Here is a 27,235-nt window from a genome sequence, read left to right as displayed (position 1 = left end):
CTGTCTTAAAAGGTTGCCTTAGTCAACATTTTGATCAAATGGCCTGTTCATACATAGATCTCCCTCACTGTAGCTTGGACAAATGGTCTGGTTTCCTTCCTTGTTTTCCTTTTTAAAGGAGTCCATACCATCTGGGCCATGAGGGATTTTTATATATAGAGGGACAGACAATGAAACTCACTGAATGTCTGTTCCTTATCCTAAAATGTAACTGTAAACATTCTAACAAACAACATCATTTTAGCGCTTGCTGTATTGCTGGTAAGATGCCTTTCCTTTGCAAATGACTTGTTTCTTTTCTCTTGGTTATAGGGATGATTGCTATTGTAGGAGTTAAAACAAGACATATTCTTTCATAAGCCTACCATATATTGTCTGTTGACGGTTCTTTAAAAATGTTATTTCCCATTGTTTTTCTCATAAAGATGAGCACCTCAACACCCTCATGACCCTTGACAAGTCATTTGCAGTCTGGTGCTTGCCTGTTGTTTCTGCAATTTTCAAAGATGATTTTTTTCCATCCAATGAGCAGGTACATTTAAAAAACGACAGCATATCCCTGTGAATGAATTATTCATGCACAGCATGAAAATAAGCTGAATAGCTAAACACAAGGAAAGAGGTGACAAGCTGCGTGCTTCCCAATTTATCTGTAAACCCAAAGAATGCTGGAACTGCTTGGAAGGAAATCCTGAGAGTCGGCAGAAAGACAGAAATGGGCCAATGGTCTTTCACCCAGGCCTGTTTTTTATTCTTCTTTTTTCTTTCAGTGGGAGCTGGTTCATTGAAGGCCATGAAAGCTGGCCAAATGCTGTCTGGCAGATCCTACATAGTTGTAGATAAGAATGGGACAGAGCAATCTAACACCTGCAAAGTGAAAATGTGGTATGTCAATTTGTGAGCTTGTTGACGTACCTATAGCTCCAAGGAAAAAAAAATCAGTAAAATGAGACAATTAATCTTTTACATCATTGGTATTCAATTGACACTTTTATCCAATTTAATTTTATAAACAAACAATCCATTCATAGTTAGATATTTACTGAAGCAATTGGGATAAAGTACCTTGCGCAAGGGGAGTGTCCCAACTACATCAAACCTACACCTTGGGAGTTGCAAGCCCAGTTTCCTAGTGATAATCCTACACTAAGGTTGAGTGCAAACTCATTGATCCAGATAAGTATTTGTAGTAGATATTTGATGCATTACTTCAGACCAGAAACTATATCTGGAAGGAGATGGTGTCCAAGGACAGGATTTAACCTTCCATCCTGACACTAGGGGTGGAGGGAGATGCCACTATTTGTATTTGTTTCTGTATTTGTGCAAAACAAAATTATCTATATTTGGAAACCGGAAGTACTGTATATTGAGTTTAACCCTAAGAGATATAATAATAATAATAATAATAATAATAATAATAATTGTAATTGTAAAATAAAAATAATAGTAATTGTAGTTGGCCACACATATACAGTGGAATTAACAACACTAGATGGTTCTCAGCATATGTCAGGCACAATGGCTCATCTGACTTGTTAGCTAGCACTGTGTGTTTCATTTGTATGACCCTGCATTACCCTTCATTATGAAGGTGGATGCTTTGGACGTGGGAGTGGGGGTAGTTCTGTTGCAACACTCTCTTAATGATAGCACACTTCACCCATGTGCCTTCTTCCCTGGAAGCCTGAGCCCTGCCTAGATAAACTACCACATTGGCAACAGATAACTCCTAGCTGTTAAACTTGCATTGGAGGAGTGGAGGCACTGGCTTGAGGCGGCAGAACAACCATTTGTCATTTTCACTGATCACAAAAACCTAGAATATATTCAGGAAGTCGAGAGGCTTACTTCTCTTCAGGCTAGGTGGGCACTATTCTTTAATTGTTTCCACTTTGCCATTTCTTGCCATCCAGGTTCCGGGAATGTTAAACCTGATGCCTTGTCCAAGCTGTATGACCCCTCGGACCAGGATAAGCCCTCAGAGACCATCCTTTACTAATCACTCGTTCTGGCATCAATCGTTTGTGGGAATTGAGGCATAGTAAGGGAGGCGCTGGACAATGAACTAGACTTTGGGGCTGGGGGGGCTAAGTACCTTACCTCAGTTTGTTCCCAGGTCCTATAGTGGTCACATTTCTCACGACTGATGGGTTGGCATACGTTGGAATTCCTCGAGGAGATTTTGGTGGTCTTCAATGGAAGCTGAGTCATGGTCCTTTGTTGCTGCATGCACTACGTGCTTGCTCAATAAGAATCCCAGGCAGCCACCATCAGGACTTCTGTACCCGCATATTATGGGTTGACTCTGGTAGATGGTTTTACAACAATTCTGGTAGTAGGAGACAGATTTTTTAAAGCTGCCCACTTTGTGGCTTTAACTAAACTTCCTTCAGCCTGTGAGATGCACAAGACCACTAATCATTCAACATGTGTTCAGCAGGATATTAATTTGGACAGGGCCCCCCAGTTCACTTCCAGATTTTGGAAAGTATTCGGCTCATTTTTAGGTGCCTGGACCAGTCTGTCATCTGGCTTCCACCATAAGTCAAATGGCCAGACTGAGCGCATTAATCAGGACCAGTAGACAATGCTGAGATGTCATGTGTCAGCTAGCCCCTGTGCGTGGAGCCAGTGCCAGCTCTGGGTGGAATTCACCCACGACACTTTCTGGAGCACTACAACTGGTGTGTCCCGATTTGAATATTAATGTGGTTACTAATCTCCCTTGTTTCCAGATCTAGGGAAGCCCATTGGAGTTTGCTGGGCCCAAGCGTTCATTAAGAGATGCCACCAGACCTGGTGGAGAGCGCACGCCACCCTGCAGCGAGTGTCCACCCATCACCAGCGGCAGGCCATGTCGTCATACTGGTCCACTGTTCAGACTTGGGCAAAGGGTTTGGCTTGTATTTTGCAATCTTCCTTTTCAGGTGGAATAAAGGAAGTTGGCTCCTTGGTTCATCGATCCTTTTAAAATATTGCTACAAATTAACCCTGCCACTTACTATCTCCAGTTGCCTCCATCCGCAAGGGTCCACCCCGGCTTTCATGCGTCCAGGCTTTGAGCAGTGGTCACCTGTCCTCTTGTGCCTTCTACCCAGCCTTCTCCACAGCATCGGAGGCCGACCAGCATTTATAGTCCAATGCATCTAAGTTGGATCCATAGCTCATCAGCAAATTCAGACAAAGCATCCCAGATACTTCTGGAATGTGTGGAGGCGTTCGTCAGAGGGCGAGGTCCTGTCACAGTGTCTAACAGCCCTTGCTAGAGGTTGCCAGCCACTCTATTTCTGTGTTACTGAATTAATTCAATGTATTAGCCTTCTGTTAGTTCTGCATGTGTCTGTATCATTAGCATAATGTTTGCACCCATTTAAGCCCTTGTGTTTCCTGTCTCATTGCTTAGCCATTTGTTTTTGTATTTCCTTGTGTTCCCTTGCTGCCTGTGTTGTTTTTTGCTGTAAACATTTTCTTATAGCTCACTAAAGAATTTTTTTAATTTATCCTGCAGTGCTGTTTTTGGCTTTCCTGCTCTTGGGTTCACTGCCTTGTCCTCTGCATGACTGGAATCTCTCTACAAACCATTACTCATGAGATCAAAAGAGTGAGCCTGATTAGATTTAATTTTCATATTTATTCTTCCAATAAACTATCATAACTAAAAACTATAAACTGTCATAAAGGGTTCCCATGAACCACTCTGCAGAGTGAATATCCCCAGACTGGCTAGGAGAAGGAGGCAGCAGGCAGAGACCCCATCCTGTCGGCCTCTCTCTCATGGTGCTGCTGCTGCTGGTTCGGCTTAGCAGGCATCATGGTTCACAGGACAGGAAAGAAGACGGTCCATTTAGTTTTCATTTACTCTAGCTGTTTTGTTTCTTTGCTGTCAATTTTGAATGCCACTATTTAAAATTGTTTAAAAAATTCTCCACTTCAACTAAGTTTCATTCATCAGTTGATAAGATGAATGTACACTCACTAGCGAAACAGTTCTGCAGCCAACCAGTCACTGCTTACTCGTGCACTGTGTGCCGCTCTAATCTCCATTGTAAGTGGCACATGCGGTTCTGTCTCTCTCTGTAAGTTCTGTAAAGTGTCCTCTGCGACCTCTACGTCACATCCTATGTTGTGTGGAACACAGCACACCACAAAGAATGTACTGACTTTCTGAGGGCTGTGTTGTAATTGACCAGTACCACCACACCAGTCTAAACATCTGAAAAACATTTTTAACATTCCAAACATTTGCTCAATCATTGACCTATCTCTGTAAAATGCATGAGTAAGGCAAGCTGGCGATGTGTTCTGGGCTCAATGTATGTATGCATCCATCATTTAATGGATAGCTATTGTCCCCATCCAGGGGAGCACCCCACTCAAATTCTGCAGGAATATCAGAGTTGGCCAAGATAAAATAGCCATGGGTAGACCCTGGATAATTTGCAAACAAATGTCACCATGCAGTTTGCATCAAAACTACATGGATATTAATTGAGTGGTCCCCCTTACAATTCAGATAAATGTCACTGTGTTCTGATGGTGCACACAACTGCATATGTGTGCAGTCACACCCAAGACTCCAGGGAACCTGCATTTTTCAGAAAATTCCAGGAAGGAGTTGTACTGCCTTGTAAATTTGTTGTAATGCCACCTCACATGTGTCCCATTATGTACAGTATGTTTTTGAAATTCCCTTAGAAAATCATCCCCAGTAACAGCCAATGTTTATCAAATGTAACGCTACTGGACTGTTTTAATATAGGCTGCACAGCAGGCTACCAGTGCATATGTGACCTTAACCAAGGATGTATGGCACCATGCTACACCAACATTGGCCATCGGTTGATAGCCATACTCATTTGTACTTGGAAATGTATTTATTTTTGTACTTGGAAAGCATATTTACTCAAATATTATATATATATATATATATATATATATATATATATATATATATATATATATATATATATATAATATAATAATTAGTAAAGATTTGCATGTCAATTCTGTTTAAGAAAAGGCTCAGAGTAAAGGGCCAGGCTCGAGGCTCTAGAACGCAGAATTAAAAAATTTTATAAAGTGGTATTTTGCTCAGTCGAGAAATGTGTGTGGCTGTTTCACTGTCACAAATGGTGATTTATTTTTTGCATTTTCTTGTCAGGCAAACAAGTCATATGGCCCACCATGAGGATCTTATAAAAATGTTGGTATAATTCCTTTGTTTCCTCATTTTCTAAAGATAATACACATTACAGTACCTTAGTTGAGAAAATGAGCAGATTACCATTACCGGCATTTAGCAGACGCTCTTATCCAGAGCGACTTACACAACTTTTTACATAGCATTTTTACATTGTATCCATTTATACAGCTGGATATATACTGAAGCAATGCAGGTTAAGTACCTTGCTCAAGGGTACAACGGCAGTGTCCTACCCAGAAATTGAACCTATGACCTTTCGGTTACAAGCCCAGTTCCTTACCCACTGTGCTACACTGCTGCCCCACACAGATGATTTCTCCTACTTGGCTAAACAGCAGTCTTTTCATAATGTCATAATGACTCCTATTACTAGTAATGCTTATTTGAAGACTTATTGAAACTTATGGGGAATGTCATAAGTTGTTGTTTGGAAATATTATTATGAGACTGAAGTTAATGTTTAAATATCACTGTCTGGTAGGCTGTGGATGACCCAAACAAGATAAACTTCCAGTACAAATGTGAACAATTGCTCCTATACAAACAACTACTGTATTTAGCCCCCAATACAAATATGATTATCATTATTAGCAAAGGCTAACGGTTGTCTCTTAGGACCAATGGAAATATAACAATATCAAAAATATGATAAAACATAATTTAAATGATACAAACAGCAATACGTACATCTTCACCATGTTCGTATGTAACCTGGCTAGATTTCATTCTTCCTCCTACTCTTGTGACCCACTCTCAAACTTCATGTCAGCAAGGCCTGTTTTCGCTTTGGCCATGCAGATGAGTTGGCGAAATAAGTATAAGCTTCCAAAAACCAGATAAAAAACAATTATGCCTCAACGAGTGCTTGTATATTACTATATAACATTAAGGCTGATTGCACCACATTGCAGTGAAGAAACAATTCAAGCTGTTGCACAGTCTTTGTTATAAAATTCAAGTGAAGCACTGTTGGAAAGCATATACAGTCCTTTACTGAATGAAAGTGTTATCTATCAAAGCAGAATGAACTGAAATGAGTTGTAGCTAGCAGGGTTGTGTGCATGGCCGGTGTAAATGTCTGTACACGCTTTCTATTTATGTATTTATTTCTCAAATGGATTGTTAAAGACAATAAATGACCACTGAATCTTGACATCCTTGCATGTAGATTTTATATTTATGCCATATTTAGTTGCAGATATTGATCCGTCATGAATCCAGGATGGGGCTGCAGTACTGTTCCAAAACTTGGAGGGACATAGAAGAGGTAAATATATGCCAGGTAGTGGTTGTATGCATCTAATTGGCAGCACCAAATAAGCTACATATTCAGTATCTTGCTTTCTATTTTTGGTTAATAACTGTACAGTGTACATATCTCTGCCAAACAAATCGTGTGAGTGTGTCAGTCTGAGAAGGGGTCAGACACATTGAGTCAAGAACACACAGTTCAATTCCAATGTCTCAGAACTACTCTGGCTGCCTTCCAGTTCATTTTCTGCACTCTGTACTACTTGCTCCACATTTGCAAATGTTTACAGAAGGGATTAAAACAGTCTGCGTTAATAGAGTTAAGATGCAACTCTTGCTTGGACCATCGGCAGTTTACAGTACATTGCAAGGCAGTTTGTTTTCTAGAAGCTAACATTTGCAGGGTTTATGAGCTGCCCTGAAGCATGTTCCTTTCTGTATTCCCTTGGAAAGTGTCAGGAAGTTAAAAAAGCGTGCCCACCATTTGCAAAACCACTTAGATTTTTTTGGAATGAGCATTTCCCAAAACATTAAAGCTGTAGAGCCCCACATATATTTTTCTCTCTCTGGTAACTAGTAGCTGTGTTGATTTCTTGTAAATAACATGAGTTTATTTCCTGTAAATAACAATTCAGCTTCATTCTGTAGCTGTCAATGTGGAACACACACACAGTTAGTGCAATAACATTACAAGAAAACAGGCATCTGGTGGTGATTCCAGAGAGGAGGAAAAAATATTGTCCTGCCACCTGTAGTTTTCACAACCAAATTATTTAGCCCAACACTTGATGTGGGGTAAAGGGAACAAAGAATGTGGTTGCTCAAGAGAGTTTGTATTAAAAGCTTTTCAGCATACTGTGTTACAGTTCCCTGCTGGTGCTGTAATGAGCTCAGCCCTCAAAAATATTTGGTAGGAAACTGGAAGGTCCCAAGAGGACAGTGGTCACAGTAAATAGAAAGGGATGATATCAGTCCAGCACATAAGGCAAAATAAGCTCATCTTATAGACTTGCTCTTCGTCCTGCCCTGTGGAGAACAGATCCTTATAAGTTCTACAATAAAAATGCATCAGAGTAATCAAGAGCACCTGTAACTTGGAATCATGTGATTTTAGCCTAATACTTAGCACTGTTGTAACTGTTCACCAGAAAGTAATAAATCTTAGTAGTCATACTTTTTATATGTTAATTCATATTTATTTATTTATTTGCACATATACAGATACAGCATGGAAAACACTAGTCTATCACCATGTACTGGTGATAAACATAAAATAGAAATTCCACAGTGCTACACAGGCATAGACCAGATAAACCATATCCAGAATTATATGTGGAAATATTCTGAAAAATTACAAGCTCCAGGAAATGATTGAACAGACATTGGGGTTTCAAGGATAAGGTTCCATAAGATTCTGGAAAGTGCTGAAAATGAAATTTATTTTGTCAGGAAGAATTAAAACTCAATATAACCACAATTAACGGTGTCCAAGCAGCATGTGGTCATTTAAAATTTTAAAGTTGTAAGGGAACATATTGAATGAATGGTCTCTGTCCCAAAGTCTTTGTCCCAAAATACTGCATGACGTAGTACCTAGCTTAAATGTCAATACACATACAAGTTTCATGATGATCAGCCATTGTTAAGCCTGTCACATACTTCTGAGAACTGACTGCTTGATGACAGCCATGCCTTTAGATATGACTTTAGCATGGTAGATCCAATTGAAGACTGACACCAAGTCAATCACTTATAAAGTTAGTGCTGTTTTTCTTTATTTTCGTCTTTCAATCCCCATCTATTGATGAAAGTCCACCAAAATTGGCATGCTACCTCAGAGGCAACGTATACCATTGCAGAGGTATACCAAGTTTTTTGATGATTAGAAAAAGCACTCACAAGTTGTTTTAGTAAAATGGCCACACCCACACTATTTCCATGTAGAAGTCAAATTATTTCAACTTTTTCTGATAAATATTATAATACAGACTTTTAATTATTGGTGATGCTTAGCCAAGCGGCCTTAGACCAGTTTGGAAAGTAGGTTTTGTCAAAAATTATGGGTGCATCCCATTTCTTTTCCTTCCTCGCCTCCTTTCTCCCGCTACTACTTGTCTCCCACTCAGAAGTATGTGGAGGTAAAGACGGGAAGAGAGGAGTGGAGGATAGGAGAGAATGAGGAGGCGTGAAGACAGCTTGTCTGCTTCTCCTTCATCGATGTCAATGTCGACTATTGATGAAATAGCCCTATCATAAATGTTAGATTTTGCTGAGCACACAAATATTCCTGTAGCCACTCACAGATCTTACACATAGCCAGCCCATTTAAATCAGCAAAATACTGTCACTTGTAAGTTTCATGTAGGCTACAGCCAGTATAAACATGAACCTGACACTGTGGTTTGCGTGTAGACACCAATTACTATGTAATAACAACACAGCTCAAAGTAAACATATCATAGTAGGCCTTACACAAACATAACAATTCACTTTATTCCAGAATCCCTATGTGTGCGATATCTGAACATAGCCTACAGCTCTAATTTACCTTGTATATTGTAGCTATACTGTAACAGCCTACACTCCATTGCCAGTTCATTACATTTCACATAAGCTAATTCAGCAACATTTCTGTAGATTAGTGAAATGGATATGTCGCCTCATATTATCTGAGTTACTCTTTTGCCATTTTCAGTGATCACATTAAAAACTATAAGAGTGCACTCAGTAGAGTGCAGATCTCCGCCAGGCATTCCAAACGGAAGCCGTTGTTGATCACTTGCGGCCCCTAGCGACCGGTTAGGAGTTAGCACTCAATGTATTTCAATGGACAACAATGATGGAAATTAATTCAAATAAAATACTTGTCGTTGAGCGATTTGCAAAATATTCGAGAATTCAGGTCCTTGGCCTGCTGTGAGCATGCACAACAAATATTAGGCTGATTGGCCCAGCAGTATGCGAGATTAGCTGCGGACAGAGTCACAAACACACACACACGCACAAACACACAAACACACACGACCAAACGCATGATCCCCTCCAGGCTCCGCCTGGCGGAGATAACAATCAAACTATGAAATCAAATGAAATTTAATTTGTTGGTAATAAATATGTCCATTGGAAACGGCTGGTTGAATACATTCATTCATGCATATTCACATACTGAAATAATGGTAGTGGTCATGCTTATTTATGTTCAGAGACATGTTTGTTTTTAGCAGCATTAATGTAGATGAAAATAAATAAATTTGCTTGCCTGTCTTAAATAGCCAAAGATATAAGCCACAACAACAAACTGACATTTACTTGAAGGCAACATATGTAATAAGGAACTACGGAACCACACACAGACATAGCAAAATATTTTGCATAACTGGGGAAATTCAAGCTATTCGCCATCTCCACTTTCTTGAATTTGGATAATGTCAGATTCTTTGTGATGATCTTTCATCCTCAGTAGGCGTGAGCATGATCATGTCACCCAGAAATTAGTTCTGTGGTAGCATACATTGATGTATCCTTTGCTGGAGGAAGCGAGGATCAGGGTTTGAAGCCACTTAGCTCATCTCTTCCAATATTGGGACAATAGAGGGAGGAGATGAGCACAGAGGAGACAAGGTGGTAGTGGAAGAAAGGAGGATACATTTTTAGGGTATTGGGACCCACCCTCTATATGAAGAAAAATCTAAATGGTTGCCGATGTTGGTTCTTGGGCAAAGTTGTTCATCTGAAGGAGTAGGATCTACTGATGTAAATTATATGATTTTCCATTAGCCATAGGCATGGATATGCTCTTTTAAAACCTGCATGTTTGCTATAGCACCCCCCAATGGCTGACTGATCCCAAGCCTGTCAAATGGCTGATGATATCTGATTGGCTGATGGTGGTAATGTTTTTAAAGATAGTTTTGATGATTGTAAACACTGTTGGAGCCTTGCACAGAGATGTAGGATGCAAACCTGATTGTTCAAACAGTTGAAGAGTTTCAGGTATTTAAAATGATTTGTTTCTCATTGCACCACCTATTGGCAGAGATGTGCCAAATCCTGTAGGCTGCCTCTGAAGCACATTTTGCATTGGAGTAGCGAGTTTGGTGAGGACATAATGTTCATGAGTTACAGCTGTGTTAGTAAAAAATGGCCACACCCATAACAATTGATTTACGTGTGGCAGCCATATTGTTCAGAAAAATCCACATTTTTTGATAATTTTTTAATTAGACTCCATAGGCTACATAGACTGCATACATTATTTCAAGACTAATGTAGTGATGATGGACCAAATGGCCCCAGACTAATTTGCAAAAGTACCTTTTGCAAAAAAAAAAAGAAAAAAAAAAGAAGCTAAATGGCAGAAAATTCAACATGATGGACATTAAATCAGCAATACACATACTGTTTAGCATGAGCCAAGGAATCTGGAGAAAAAAATAATTTAAATTTTAGACCACACAGTTCAGTAGTAACGCGTTACATTCGTTACATTACCACCATCTGTCCACTAGGCGTCATTACGATAAACTGAGCAGTGGGGGTGGGGGGCAGAAGAACATGCCTGCCAAGTTTCATAGCTCTACAATTCACAGTTTTTGCTCCCCATTCTGTTTTAGGGAATAATAATAATAACAATAATAATAATAGACCTAACATAAAAACAATAAGGTTCCAGCAGCTTTGCTGTTTGGATCCCTAACAATGTAGATTTTATGAGAGAGTTGTTGCCTTGTTTTACAAGACATGACACAAGCCATTTAACTGCAGGAAAGAAAAAAAAACCATACCCAAACTAAAGGGAAGCACAAAATGCAGGAGCGTTTTTATTTTTTAATGACACTATGAAAAATGTCCACAGGAGATTTCTGCTGGAAAATTGATCAAGCAAACTTCAATACTTCCCATTCCTGCCAAATGCATCCATTCTGTGTTGTCCACCTGACCATTTCCAACAGAGAAACATACCTCTGCAAAGTGCATGAACATTTGTAATGTGTTACTGAGAGGCTTCATAAACGTATTAAAAGCACTGAGTTGGAGTCCCTCGCTGAAGCAACATGTTGTGATCCAACATTGAAGGTATGCATGTACACGGAATACAACAACTGCAAAGATCCTGTATGTGACATTCTGCCTGATTTTGATGGTGGTTTTATTAGTGCAGTGGGAAACGGAAACAGTTCTGAGAGAGAAGAATGATAACAATACCAAGGAGAAAGGTGACGGTGAAAACCACAGTGAAGTAGAAAATTGAGAGTTCCATTGAGAAACGGAATGAATCCTTCCAAGATCAACCCAGTTTCAAAGGGAATCTGTTAAATATAGACACATTTCACTCACTAGATAACCATACACTGCAGTTACTTATCCCACTGCTGTTATGGAGAAAAGAAACACAAATATGAAAATTCTAATCTTTCTTTCTCTTGTGTTCTCTCTCTTTCACTTACTCACTCATGCATGCATGCACACACACACAGTTACATAGGTATACTCCTATGAAGTGAGCATGTTGCTTCTTGTTGCTTTTTTCAGCATGTATGTTGCTGTGATATATTGTACAAGTATTATGATACATTTTGAAAAGTGGTTAATGAACAGGAAAGGAAAACATTACTAACCTGTCTGTCATGTAAACATAATATATCGTTTAAATGTCTTAGTGATGTAAAATGGCTGTAAATGTATACAGCATATGAATGGGACATGCAGTGCAGTAACTTTAAAGCAATGTTTTAGAAGTACTAAATTAAATTAGTCTGTGAAAGTAGTTATGAAATATATAAATGTTAAATTAGATACAAAATTACTTTAACCTCTGAAAAAATGTGCTTGATACCAGTCAACATTGTTACTCGTGACCAACTAAGTTTCCATTCTGTCATGTTACCCCTGAGCTTCTTTGTGAAATAAATCATTGCCTGAACAGTAAAGAAATTATTAAGAGGTTTTTTTAGATGTCTACTATGTTGCCCAGGATAATTTCCTTCCGAACCCTACAACAATTTGACAAAACTATTTGAGAAAATTTGCAAACCAGTGAAAGCTATATGTGAAATTAAGGAAGTTTGATAGTTCATTTTTTCCCACACGGGTGAACAATCACAATTAAAACAGTTGATAAATAGACATAGAAATGTTGACTATTTTAATACCTGGTAAGTAGGCTATTCTACATTTGAAATATTACACTTTTGTCAGTAACATAGGCTTGTTGACGAGTTCATCGGTCACCTGCTTTTCAAATAAATATCTGAAATGATTATCGCTTGACCTTAGCAGGTAGTAGGCTAAATATGCTATATTACATTTTAGAGATGCTTTCGTAAAAATATACATTTTAGGCAAAAATAGACTTTTTTTGTTTCATTTTAAAATTTCAAGTGTTGCCTACCTCCAGTTGTATAGTCACTGAGCAAGCTACATTACTTTATTTTTTCCACCGCTACAGTTGCGAGACGCTTAAAAATTAATTTGAAAAAAAGAAAAAGAAAACCGCTTCTATCAATGGATTTATAGCCCACAGCTACAATTATATTGAACGACCTCGATTCACACGGCCTATCAGTGTGCCAGAGACGTTATATCTTTTGACTGTGGAAACTCTGGTTGGATTAGGAGGAGTTTGTGACTCCCCTAACACGGTTTTCGTGGACCATATGAAAACGTTTTTCATAACGTGCGAGCTGCATTTGGGAGTAACAGCGCCGACCGAACTTTGGACTTTCCGAGTTCAAAGTACAATTTCTTTCAGGATATACACTTATGGGAGATGAGCCAAACGAACGGACAGATATTCAGTAAAGGACAATTTCACGGGACGTCTCGTAATTTGGATACCGAACTGCAGGAAGCTGACAGTGCTAATTTTCCGATGCAGCCTGAGGCTGAAGCCAGACGTATCCATTTTACAAAAAGCTCGGATAGCAAAGGCGACTCTTCTATACTCGAGCCAGACAATGCAGAGGAGAATGCGTATGGCCCCTTTCTTTCTGACCTGCACGACTGTTGCACAGATCAAAAATCCTCGCTACCAACTGCGCCCCGTAACAGACGGAAGATAAATCCTCACAGTGACGCCTGTGTTTCGAACAGTTGCTCCGAGTCAGCCTGCACCACCATCTCAGAAACTGCACGAGAGCTGTGCAAGGCTGTCTCCGTCTCTCTTGGTTTGAACATGGACTCAAATGAGATGAACGAACCGGGGCATAATCTCGCCTCATCTCTCGCAAGTGACCTACGTAAAAACTTTATGTTTGAAGTGCCTTTTTTGGGAAGTTCTGGAACCCAAGAAAGTGTCCCGCGGGCAGAATACAAATGCGCCAGATTACATGATGGCCAACTGTTACAAAATGACGAACTTTCTGGAATGTTTAAAACTACCCATGTTCAAGGCTTGACGAATGAGGTTGCACCTTCACATCTCAGCTCTTCATATTCAAACTGGGACACACAAGAGACAAGACTAAATGCAGAGACTGAAACCTCAGCTTCTAAGGAGCAGGCGAGTTGCATGACTATGGATGCAGCGCATTCTGGTTTCTGTCAGTTTGACCAACTCTTGCCAACAACCCTGGCACAATACAGTCAGATAGATCCATTGTCAATGGGTCGGAGCAACTTTAGGTCCCAGTTCTTTTACAAAACTTTGGCTCTTGCCAACGAGGCAGCCGAGCATGTAGAAGGACGATATGTGGACAGTTCAATACAATATAGTCCCAAGATTAAGACCGAGAATTTACAGAATCAGTCTGGGGGCTCATGGGATCACCAGTACAGATACAATGAAAATTGGCACTCACAATATGGACCCTCAAGACACGGTCTCCATCCATACTGTACGGAGACAAATAATCAATTTGTTGTTGAACCGTTTGATTACCAAAGAGGGGGCGGTCTGCTCCCGAGGGATAGATCTGCATCGGAGTCGTGGTTCCCGGGTGGGATGCTGAGCAAGATGCCCTCCACAAATCTTCCTTGCCTGAAGACTGAAGTTGCAGACTGGCTGGAAGTACCTTGCTCTGACAGAATGCTGTGAGTCCCTGTAGTTACTAGTATATATTGAAATAATGATAAAAAAACGATGTGCTTATTTGCTTTTCTAACGCACCACCTTCTGCAGTTACTCCAGGAATGTGCATTGTTGCAGTAAGTTTGTTTTCATTTCCAGTATGTGTAGATTGAAATTTGATATTGGTATTATTCAGATAATTATTTTTTAGTAAACTTAAAAATTATAAATGGTGATACACACAACTAGCTTATAATAATAATAATAATAATAATAATAATAATAATAATAATAATAATAATTAGTAGTAGTAGTTGTAGTAGTATTAGTAGCCTAGCGGTTGTAGTAAGATAAAAGTAGTATTATATTAATATAGTATTATATTAAATTCTTAGGCAGTGCCTTTTCAGGGCAACCTAAAACTGTACTCATTTATACAGATTGAAAAACTGAGCTGAAATTCCTTGCAGAAAGGGTATGACAGCATGGTCTCATTTGGGATTTTATCCCAGGACCTTGCTGCCGTAAGTCCATTGCTTAAATTAAGACACGAGAGGCTACATAAAAACAAACTAGTATGGTAGTGAAGTTATCTAAGAAATGCTTATTCAAGATCTTTTAAGGATGTTATTTTCACTCACATGTTCACATCACAGAAATCTACATGTGAATTTAAAACAGTTTTAAAGATACTGAAACACTGGAGCTGTTTGTGTTGCATTCAGTAACAACTTTGATAAATGGGACAACTCATTAAATAGCCATGGCAAGGTTGATTATACTTCCATCAATTTGTTAAAATGCACTGATATATTGCAGCTTGTGAAAGGTGCAGGTGTATTATTATTAATATGATTATTTAAGTAAAATTGTTATTAAATGTAAAAGAGGAATTTAAAAAAAATTAAAAACTCACGGGAAACCCTATGCTTGAAACTGTTATACTGAACCTACGATAGCACCTTGGATAAAAAACGCAAAATGAAAATTAAATTTGTAATTCCTAGAGGAAATACACAGTTTCAGGTCACCTGTACCCACCCACTCTTCTGTTTACTGGTGAGCCAGCTACAGGGCCTCATTATACAGAAGCTATGCTCCCAAGGAATTTGCAGCCAAGACAACCCCGATTATTAGTTTGACTTATTCACAAACACTAGCAAGTTAGACTGCAGTGAGGGCTTGGTTTGTTGTGCATTTTATGAAATCTGTGAACCCTCCCAGCCGGCCCACTTATAAGAGGGGACGTTTCAGATTAAAAAAAAAAAAACCAAACAAAAAAACATATTTTGTTCATTAATATTGAACTGGAACATTATGGTTTAATCTTGGTCTATGAAAGATGAAGAATCTAAATTGAAAACTCATCTTTTGGCCTTAAAGTGTGAAGAATATCAGGGAGGATTGGCTATTCAGTTAATAGTTTTCAAAATAAAAATGTCTCGATGGAAAATAATAAGATATGCATATTTCCTTTGTGTATCAAATGTGTTTGTTTACGGTGATCAATAGTCTCTTTCTATAAATGTTTTGTTGCAATATAAAATAAAATCGTTTTCATTTCAGTCTTATAAATAGGAAGTGCAGGGTTATTATAACACAGTAACTGTAAGTACTTAACAGTTTCACATTTTGTTACTAAATAAATTGGAAATTCTATCTTATAAATTCACAGTGCAGGGTTATTGTAACATATTAACTGTAAGTATTAAACAGGTTCTAATCAAATTACTGATGCTTAAAAAAAGACAGAAATACATATAATATATGCACAACCAATGAAAAAGCACATTAAAATGCATGCATTAGATACGTTATTACACTAATATGTCCTCAGTATTGAAATCTATTGCCCATCTTGTTAACATTAAATATTTTTAAAATCTTATGTTTATATGTTTATTCAATGTCTTTTGAGGTTGTACTTTCATGAATAAGGAGAAATTACTCACTGGGCACGGTGATTCTGAGTAATATAATAGGCACATTGCCTCCCTTGGCTTTCATTTTGTGCCTGACTCGAATATTAGACATGACTAACATGTAGGCTGCCATTTTCTTTGGAAATGTTTTTTTAGAAGACCACTGTTGTTACAATTTAAAATTTTGTCTTTGAGCTATGAGCTGCTTACCCTGTGAGAGACACCCGTGTGTCTAAAATATGTTTTTGAATTAATTGTGACCAGTTATCAATGTGATGACTGTGGTTGGATTTGTTTTTCCAAGCAAAGCAACAATAGACAATATATTGACTAAAACCAGTTTAGCTTCCAGAGTTAAGGGGAAAAGAGTAAGGTCAAGGATAACATCACGTTCCTATCCGCATGAGACATCTGGCAGCAGATACCAAAGAAGGATATTTCCTTTTTGTAAAAAAGGGCTGCAAACTTAAACTGATGAAGAAAAGCAATACAAATCAATATCAAAGAGACTATGGAAATGCTTTAACACAGCCACATAGCACAAGACAGATGCATTCTTTTGAACCTAAAGCCAAATGCAATAAAATAAAAATCCAAATAACCTCCAAAAAAAAAAAAAAAACAAGAACAAATGATGTAATGGAATAGTCATTTTGTACTGACCCATAAAATCCTCCCCTAAAGCGTTTTTTTCACTATTTGAATTTGCACCTATATTTTAAACTTTATTATTAAAAATGGATTCATAATTAATGTATATTTTCTGTGCGATTTAATTATTCAGAAACTTTGCAGAACATCGTAAAAGAGGTACATTGTCTTTCAAAAGTATTCAGACCCTCGACCACATCTGGCATTTTCCTGAATTCCAAATGACAATTGAAATTCTGTGTGATATTAAGGTAACAGTCATTATATTTAGAATTGTTTTTAAGAAAAACAAAAAAACTAAAATACAGTGTTTGCATAACTATTCAAGCACTGTGCTCTGGAAGCAGCAAGTTTCCACAGATGAAAAAGGTCAAAGATGCACATTGGCCTCTACTCATGGACCATTAAAGTAACAGTCTCAGTTTCTGGATAAAAACCCCACTCAGTGTAAGGATCATTGATCAGATGTGAATGTAAAGGAAAGGTGTGAAAATGAAGACTAAAGAGAATTTTATGGAAGTTGGAGATAAAGTAGCACAAATGCCTGTAATAGGGAAAGCATACAAAATAATATCCAAGTGCTTGGATATCCCAGTGAGCACTTTTGGATCAGTAATCATGAAGTGGAAACTGCATCACACCACCCAGGCACTGTCTAGCTGTCAGTCAAAATTCAGCATCCGAGCAAGATGCAGACTTGTGAGCGAAGCCACGGGTAGGCCAAGACTTTGAAGGAGCTGCAGAATTCGGTGGCTAAAAGTGGAATAAAAGGTGCACCAGTCAATAATATCAAGAGCTCTTTATACAGTACATCTGGCTAATTTGCAATGAAAGAAGCTATTACTCAAAAAGAACCATCACCATCTGAAAACATGTCTGACATGAAGATTGCCGGAAAGCATGAGAGTGACCAAGCTAAGACGTGGGAAAAAGTTTTGTGGTCAGATGAGACCAAGATAGAGCTTTTTGGCCAACATTCAAAGTGCTATTTGTGGTGTAATCCTAACACGGCCCATGCCTGAGAAATACCATCCCTACATTCAAGTATAGAGGTGGCAGCGTCGTGCTGTGGGGATGCTTTTCACCAACAGGGACTGGGTAGGCTACTGTGTCTGTGGTGTTGTTCCAATACCAAAATTTAGACTTTGATACTACCATCTTTGGTACTACAAATATCAATTCCAGAATGCTACCACGGTATATACTGATAGCCAAGTATTTCTTATAAAATGGAAAAATGCAAGTGTATGTTTTGTAAAATTTTTGTTAAAAAAAGTCTGACAAAGGGAAAAATCATAAATGAAGTTACTGAAGACGTATGCACTATGAATAATAGCACTGCACTTGTTAAACAATTGAAATACCTTAATCTACACAGTCATGTGTCTATCTGTTATTAATCACACCTGTTACGATTTCAAGTCTGAAGAGATCGGGGTGATTTTTGGACAGATGCTTTGCTAGGTTGGATATATTTAGGGTGACCATACTGGATTTCAAAAACAAAGGACATGGTAGGCGCGCATTACGAATGTAATGCTTGGCTATTTGTTTGTTTATATGCAGCCTATGGAACAAGCAAAACCCTAACCAGACAAAAAAGCAGGGGTCTGGTCAGCCTAGACCTGTTGCCTCCTTTGGTGAGACAAACTTTTAAGCATTCTTTTTTTGGGCACTAATTTTTTTTTGTACTAATGTTATCAGGTTTATCTTTATCATTGGCTTTGGCAGCAAAATGCTACCACATTTCACTTGGAATGTCCTGCTTTTCAACAAGTTGTGGATGGTCAGTATGATCTACTGCTGCCATTATATCTAGCTAACTTCTCTTCCCCCACAAGGATACAGAGCTATGCAGGAGCTTTCTCTCACTCACACTTCTACACACACAGACACACACTCACAGGCACCAAGGCACACCTATTATGACAACCTTCTCATAGAACCTATACATTTCGCTCTACCATTTTGAATCTTTTGAAAAACAAAGTTTGTCATACTTCTCCTACAGTGTCTGCCTGATTCTCAGCAATTAATCATTGATGCAGCACATCCGTGTGATAAATTGCAAAGGAAATTTTGTCGACAGATTATTGCCCCAAATTTAGGTTGATTGCCACAATACTTCATGGGGTGATAGTTGCCTACAGTATAATGTGGACCAGCATGCTCAGGCACACAGTGTTATAGTGCCCTATAGCCTATAGGGGGTGTTTTTGCAGAATACCAATTTGTATTGGCTTCATAAGCCAAAATTGTATGAAATATGACAGGAAACCTCAGAGAAGTAAGAGGATAAAACACAAGGCCAAGTTACATTAAATTATTTAGGAAACATTGGGTAGCTATCTTGCTTTCGAACTAATTTTGACTCTTTTGACATCTTCACGTGACACATAAACTTTGAATCACCACATTCAACATGAAAAAACACTGCTTTGGAATACAGCTTGTTTAATTTGTGTGAGCTAAGCTAGCCAATATTGTTTGTTGTAACTTATTTTGATAACAATACTTTTAAGACAGGCCTAGATTGTGCAAGTAATTTTGTCTTTTGAATGCTTGCAGAGAAATATTCCTTGACTCAGTGCACGTACTAATGTTGCCAGCAAATAGGGTTGCCAGACGTCCGGTTTTCAAGCGGAATGTTTTCAAATTATTTTTACATGTCCGGTTTGTGGTCCCAGCCAGACAATTTAATGAGTAATTGATCAAAGAAATTTACTGGTAGTTCGTAATGAATCTGCATGTCTGTGACTCCCTGATTTAACATTGGTTTTGAGGGGATCTCCCCCCATTGCCAGTGCTTCCAACGGGATTACCCCGGTCTAACGTGGGTTTGAGGAGAACCCCCGGTCTGACAGCTATATTTTTAAGTAGCTAACCTCAACATTACGGGTGGTGAGTGGAAACTGCTTGCAGCTAGCTGGTTTACTGTAGTTAACTTTTAACTATAGTTAATGCCACTGGCTAGTTCAGTATATTTTTAGTTTTAATTATAAGTTAACAGCACAGAAGGTTGCAAGCTAATGCACTGTTGTAAACATCTCAAGAATAGCTAGGTAGTTTGTCTAAAAGTTAAGCAGGCAGCTAGTTAGCCATCTAGTCCATCACAGATTCCTTATATGCTTGCGCTGGCGACGAATGCTAGCTACACTTCAGTAATGTTAGCAAATTGCATAAAGGAAATGCTAGTTTAATTTTTTTTTAATTTTAACTGAACTGAACTGAAGTTAGCAATCTAGCTAGCCATGCAGCCAGTGTTATTACCAGGGGGGTGGGTATGTGGTACTTTGTTTCCAGCTCAGGAGTCATTTCATTTTAACATATCAACCTCTTATTGGATACAAAGCTATCACATGATTGTGTACTTTGTCACATTGTTTTGTGCATGCATATGTACAATTTATTGGTTCATTTGTTAACTTGGAAACCTCGTATGTAGCATTTTTAGCTATTAAGGTAGCTAACAAGGCTCTGTAGCTGGCTTTATCGTCTGCAAGTTAGAAGCTAGCTGCTAGATGATAAAGCCAACTACAGAGCCTTGTTAGCTAACTTCATAGCTAGCTATCAAGTTGCGAACTTGCGAGATGATGAAGTTATGTTAAATTAAGTTCAATCCAAATAGTTGCACAGAACTGTATTTAGTAGCCTAGCTGTAACTTTATTACATATGAAGGCAGCTAACAAGGCTCTCTAGCTAGCTAACTTATGAGATGATAATGCCATGTTAAATTTGGTTCAATTCATATAGTAACACAGAACTGTGCTGGGTAGCCTTGCTGTACCTTTGTAACATATAAAGGTAGCTAATAAGGCTATCCAATAAAATGGTCGATACATAAAAATGACACGTGCACTGGAAATAGATGGTTGCAGGATTTTCCCTGAAGAATTATAACCACGCAAGTAGCTTCCTTGCTAACTAGCTCGATCGCTAGGTTGGTAGCCTCCTTGCTAACTAGCTTGATAGCTAGGCGAGTAGCTATTGAAATGAAAATAGAGTAACTGTTTGAAATCTTAGGCTATTCATAATGTCTGTTGTCACAGTAATTGTTCTTACCCCTGTGCATTGCTGCACCACCAGCTTCGTCTTTGTCACAGTAATTGCTGTTTCCGTTATTAGTTATAATTAGTACATTAGTTACAACCCTGCCAGCTTCATCTTTGCACTAGGCCTACCACCATACAGGCTTTTCTAATCAAGTTGGGAGCCAATAATTGTCTAGAATGACGTTGTATTAAAGATTTGCCTTCACTGGAACTAAGGGGCCTATACCAAACAGCCCCAGACCAAGGGATGTCCAGATAATTTTGGTCATATAGTGTAGGTCCGCAGGAAAATTTAAGCTTAGAAGTGATTTTGCAATCAATATTATACAATTTCTTAGCATTTGCCATAGACAGTGGAGTCATTTAGCAAACTGTACTGAGTACAGAAACTCAATAGCTAGATTCTCTGAAAATATATCTAAATAGAACAACATAGAATATTGAGTTTTTCTGTTGTTTAATTTGAATGTAAATTCATGCAAGCCTACAGCTGTAAGTTGTGTAAAAAACCTTATGTATACATCCCAATGTGCATACCCTTTTTATTTTTAATTACAGTACAATCTGCTTGTGAGTATACTGGATGTAGGAATAGCGTGGATGTTGTCATGAAAAGCTGTGCAATGGATTCGATCCTGTCCAAAGTAATTTACATATGGCACTTTTTTGTGTTAAGCATATAACAGTTCACTTTCTATGTTTTATATTATTTCAGTTTCAATGTATGTTGGCACTTAGCCCATGAAAGATATTTTAGATACAGAAATTTCTTACGGTCATCTGATGCTTACAATTTCTGATACAATTTCTAATGCTTACAGTGGCTCATATGGAACATCTAGGGATTCTAAGTCTGGACTAGGAAAATGTACTTTAAGTGCAAAGCAGCTTGTGTAGAGATGTTTTGCCTTCAGAGGTTGTATGTGTGTATATTACCTGGCTTTTTCTAATAAACTGACATGAGGCTGTTTCACTGAACATTGCTGTAACTGCTGTGGACTGTAAATCCTTTTCCTGGGCCCATTCTCTGTGGTGCCTTTTCTTCCTTTTTGGCATGTTAAAAATCAAAGCCCTTTGAGAAAACCAAAAAAGGAAGTGTATCCTATTATTTCCATCCACCAGGGGCACTATCCCTACATTGTCCACTACGTGTGAGAAGGTGGTGATTTGGCCATCATGCTGAGTGAAGAGTGGAAAGAAAAAATAAATATTTTGTTTCCCTTTATTTGCATATTCAAAATGAAAAAACCAAAGCACACAAACATGAACTGAAGGACCACTTAGGTAGAGGGAATGAGGAAAAACCAAGTGAATATCTGAATGAAACATCACCTCCATAAAAGTCCTCCCAGACATGGCAGGCTGACCCTTTTTAAAGGGCCTAACTAAAGCAATGGCAACACCTCAGCTAATGGCTGATTAGCTTCAGGTAAACATGTCTGTGTGTTCAAGGCCCATTGCCCTCCCCAGTTGTGGGTGAGAACTGGAACTGCTGATAGCTACCAAAGAACAGTAGCAGCCCTCCTTACTGCTCTCTCCACCCTTCCCAGCATCAAATACCCTCCCACACATGAGTCGGGCAAAGCTCATGCTGGCTGTTGAACAGTGGTCCTTATCCCCTTCAGCCATGTTGGGGACACACCTTCTGATAGGGCCAAGTGTATAGGAGAGAGGGACTGCTAGGAAGCACACAACAGCAGGTGGTGGGGGAACCTTAAAAGATGGTGGGACCCCTTCTGCTCAAGACAGGGTGACACTCTCTGCTGGCTTCCCAACACTGAATTATTTTTGGTGTGCACCTTAAGGTCCATGACAAGATTTTAGCTTATTAGTACCTGAACTAACTGAATTTGCAAAAGCAAAATGACTTCTGTTGTACATTTTTCAAAAAAAAAAAAAAAAAAGTAAAAATAAATGAATAATAATAACAATAAAAATAATAATCTATTAGGGACCTGATACTTTTTTCCTGAGACATGCTTGTTTTCAGATATTTTGGAAACTGCAAGTGAAATATAACACCATTTTATCACAGCCTTTTTTTATTTTGTATTTTTTGTGAACAATTTTTTATTGTTTTTAAAATTCCCGAAACCCCTCCCCATCCCCGGAGCTAGGAGAGAAGTCAGCAGTCTATTGCTTGCAACTTCATCCAAGCTGTAATTGTGTTACAATGAGCTCTGTAGATTGTTGCTGTAGATTTATCATATCATAAAAACAACCAATACGCCATACAGCATTCTAAGAGTTCAGAGTTACAACAGCTTTTTAAAGAATCATTTAAATTATTTACATAATTCCTAAAAAACAATACAACTGGATGTAACCTTATTCCAGAATATTTCCAATCGTTGTCAGATGGTGCAATGAGAATAGAATACCAAAGCCCATATTTATAAGGTGTCTAAGTGGTATCATTTTTATGTGTTTTCTTTCCTGTGTGCCAGTTAAAGGGTTAAATAATTTGTATTCACATGAGGAGCTGTACTGTGCCGCTCCCTCACATCCCCCCCTCCTCACCAAAAAAAGAAAACCCTTTAATGTCCCAGTTGACCCTAGAGTTATGATCAGACATCCTCCCCTCTGGAATAGAGGCGATCTTAGTAAGATCCCTCTTGTCTTAATTGTGTGTGTCTTCTTTTTTTCATGGCTAATTATTGCATTGTTTTTGGAAAGCACACCACACTCGGGGGGCACAGCCGTGCTTTGTGTTTTTATGTTTTGAGTAGCTGTTTTAATTGTGTATCACGTAATTGGGATGGGCGGAAACAATTTTCTCTGTCCTTAATTTATTTCGAGAAATGTTCAGGTGTTTTTAAATTGTGTATTTTGTAATTAATTCCCTGTTGTTGCTTTAATTGTTTACTTATTTTTGTATTCATGCTGAATTTCAATGGGCTATGGTGATGAATTTGAGGGTGGGAAAATCCATGATGTTGGGGCCATAATTCTTCTGGCTTATTGTGCCACCTGGCTGGAGTGTTTGTTTAGTCGGCCGATCCAGTTTGCACCCCATTCCATGTAGTGCATATCAACAGACTTGAAAGTAATATGTTTCTTAAAGTGTAAATTTTCAAGAAAATAAATTTAGGTAAATTAGTCAGTCCACCAATGTTATAGCAAAACCTTTTAACATTTATCACATGATATTGTGAATATCTCTGCAGTCAGTGATGTGTTTGTTTTTCCAGCACTGTCCCACAAGCCAGTAATTTGCTTAAAGTAATGCACATTTCTTAGAGCATGGAGTGGCCAGGGAATTATAATTTTTGTCTTTAGGCACAGTCCCCTGTCCCTCGGCCACAGCAAGAGGGAAACAAACAAGATGTGTATGACAAGCTACTACCATTGAAATATGGCTTGCTAGCTCAATACATAGGTTTCATTACTGTCAAGGACAATACATCTTATCATTTCAAACCTGGATACACCTACAAGGCAAGGAGAACAGCAGCTCTTCAACTAACTGTAATGCAAAATCACCAGTCAAAAAAGGTGCAAGAATCCAGTGAAAGAATGAAAAAGAAACTATTTTTGGGGGACTATGGTGGTAGCTATCTACAAGTAAGTAACAGTTAGATAATGTCATGTAGCTAGCTAGAACCTAGCTAGACCCTAGCTGGCTTGGTAAATAGCTACCTTGCCAGACTGGTGTTTACATCAAGGTCAACAGAATCATTTCACAAATGGGTCCAAACACATAGAAAAATGTATCCAGAGCTTCTTTCTAAAAACCTGAATTGTGAAGTGAGTGACCTGTTATATCCATTATTATATATATATTTTAATTGTCAACATTTTAGAAAGAAATGTTGAAATAGAATAGCTCCATTTCTTCTTTAGCTTCCTTTTTTTTGACTAACCATTAGTTTGTATATAAACAAGGGACTGAAATTATTAGCCAATTTCCCCAATATGGGGACATTATGTGCGTGTTTTCTTTTTAAGTGTGTGCAATAGCGAGCAAATTAAACAGGCCCATTTTTGTCGAAGGGGAGTGACATCTTTTAAAATAAATTTGATTCAGCAGAATTTCGTGGTTGTATTTCCAAGCTTTGACAGAACAATAATGGAGATTATCCTAGTCAATTTAGTCCTTCTCCAACAAATATGTTGGGGGCAAAGGTTTATTTGTTGTTTTCATGGTATAACATTTTGTTACAGCTTTTTTATGACTTAAAGGCCTAAATTTGTGTGCAGTACAGATTTCAATATGCATCCTGCCAGGAGGAAACCAGATCTAGTCTTTTCCAATACATAAAATTAAAACGGAATGGTCTAGCCATTTGTTTTGGTTCATTTATCTTTATCAACCTTTTTTAGCTGCGACCGCAGCTCTGTCTGTCGGCCGGTTGCTTGGTCGGTTGGTCCACAAAAGTGTCCCACCCTGTTGCGGCCACAGTTTTCGCCCCAAGAGGCTGAAATTTGGCATGGAGGTTGGTCATGACCAAAGGTAGAGCTGAGTAACTTTCAGGCCGATTGACCAAGATGGGGCGTGGCGATGGACATGGCCTATCACAAAAAGGCGCATAACTCCCAAATGGATTCACAGATTTGCACAAGATTTTGTGGAAAGGTTGGTCATGAGCCAAAGAAGAGGTCACGTGTTTGTGTGAGGGTGTGTGCATGGATGCGTGCACACATGGAATTCGGCTATTGCGGAATTTGCGCTTGTTGTGATACAAATCTGCAAGGAGAGTTTCCTTGTTCAAATACAAAACCAGGCATTCCCAGTCACTTATCCCAACAGTGCAATTTCTCTTATAACTTTTTATAACCCATGTATAAAGTGAAACTGTACACACAAAGGGGCTTATTTTATTCCAGTTCACTTAAGAGAATAACATCAATAGCATATGCTGAATATGCATCGTGTGCAAATATAGCAGATGCTCATAGACACTTTACAAATGAGACTAAACATATCATGACTGATATTATGAATGGATTTGGAATCGAGAGCATTATACAATCCCTAGATCTGTGAAATAATTGAAAATCACTATCCCTAGAATATAGTCATGTTTAGTACTTTGTTGTGTATCCTGAAATGACTGCTTGAAGTATGTGACCCATAGACATCACCAGTTGCTGAGTATCTTCTCTGGTGATGCTCTGCCAGGCATGTACTGTTGCCATTTTCAGCTCCTGATTGTTTTGGAGGCTAGTTGTCTTAAGTTTTTACTTAAGCGCATGAAACACATGTTCATTTGGATTCAGTTCTAGTTTTTAGCTTTGAAAAACTGCTTTGTTGCTGCAGCAGCATGTATGGGATTATTGTCTAACTGTAGGATGAAACGCTGTCCAATAGATTTGGAAATATTTGGTTGAACTTGAGTGGATAAGATGCTTCTGTATACTTCAGAATTAATTCTGCTGCTGCTATCAGAAGTTACATCATCAATGAAAACAAGTGAGCGAGTGCCATCCATACATTCGCAAACCATAACACCCACCACCACCATGTTTCACAGATGAGGGGGGGGGTGCTTTGGATCTTGGGCAGTTCCTTTTCGCCTCCACATTTTTCGCCTGCAAATCTTGCAAATCACTCTAATACAAATGAATCTTGGTCTCATCTGCCCACAAGACCATTTTCCAGAACTCTGCAGGCTCCTTTAGGTACTTCTTCACAAACTGTGACCTGGCCATCCTGTTTTTTTGTGTAACTAGTGGTTTCCATCGTTCAGTGTTGCCTCGGTAGTTCTTTTCCTGAAGTCTTCCTCAGACTGTTGGCACTGACACATTCAGGCCTCCTGAAGATCTGTCGGACAGCTTGGATTTCTTTTTGTTCATTGAGACCTTGACATCTAAGTAATGGGTCACTGAGGTACAGTTATGTCTGTAGAGTGTTCTCATGGCTGTAGATCCCCTGCATCAGTGACAATCTTTGTACCTTTCCCACCATTCTCTACAGCCTTCACTGGACCTTTTGGGCTTTTATGGGAAACAATACAAATGTTGTTGCTGTGATATTTCTGAGTAATGGTGCGGAACAGATCTCCCACATTAGTCTTTGACCTTGTGAAACAAATTGTATAGTTGATGTTTTTGAGCTTACAAACAAATTAGCATTTATAGTTTACTGTTTAATGGCTATTCTATTAAATTATGTTATGCATATGTCCAAGAGAAGTGTACATT

At 38.6% G+C, this 27,235-nt stretch overlaps 1 protein-coding gene and 1 long non-coding RNA gene across 2 annotated transcripts in view; one reads left to right on the top strand and one right to left on the bottom strand.

Annotated features, from left to right (window-relative positions):
* Positions 1–9,532: 9,532 nt before the first annotated feature.
* LOC135262965 (uncharacterized) lies at positions 9,533–12,969 on the bottom strand. The gene is made up of 2 exons (XR_010332362.1): positions 12,849–12,969; positions 9,533–11,766 (listed from the first exon to the last, which is right to left on the bottom strand). It is a non-coding gene; the product is annotated as an uncharacterized LOC135262965 (long non-coding RNA).
* A 113-nt stretch (positions 12,970–13,082) lies between these two features.
* ar (androgen receptor) overlaps positions 13,083–27,235 on the top strand; it is a 43,637-nt gene continuing 29,484 nt past the window's right edge. Inside the window, exon 1 of the mRNA XM_064350439.1 lies at positions 13,083–14,488. Coding sequence (XP_064206509.1) covers positions 13,227–14,488 — 1,262 coding nt within the window. The 5' untranslated portion in view covers positions 13,083–13,226. The remainder of the gene's footprint in view (positions 14,489–27,235) is intronic.

Source organism: Anguilla rostrata, chromosome 9 (assembly GCF_018555375.3).
Source record: "Anguilla rostrata isolate EN2019 chromosome 9, ASM1855537v3, whole genome shotgun sequence".
Classification (NCBI taxonomy): Eukaryota; Metazoa; Chordata; class Actinopteri; order Anguilliformes; family Anguillidae; genus Anguilla; species Anguilla rostrata.
The sequence above is the reverse complement of the archived record's forward strand: the minus strand, read 5'-3'. Positions and strand labels throughout refer to the sequence as shown.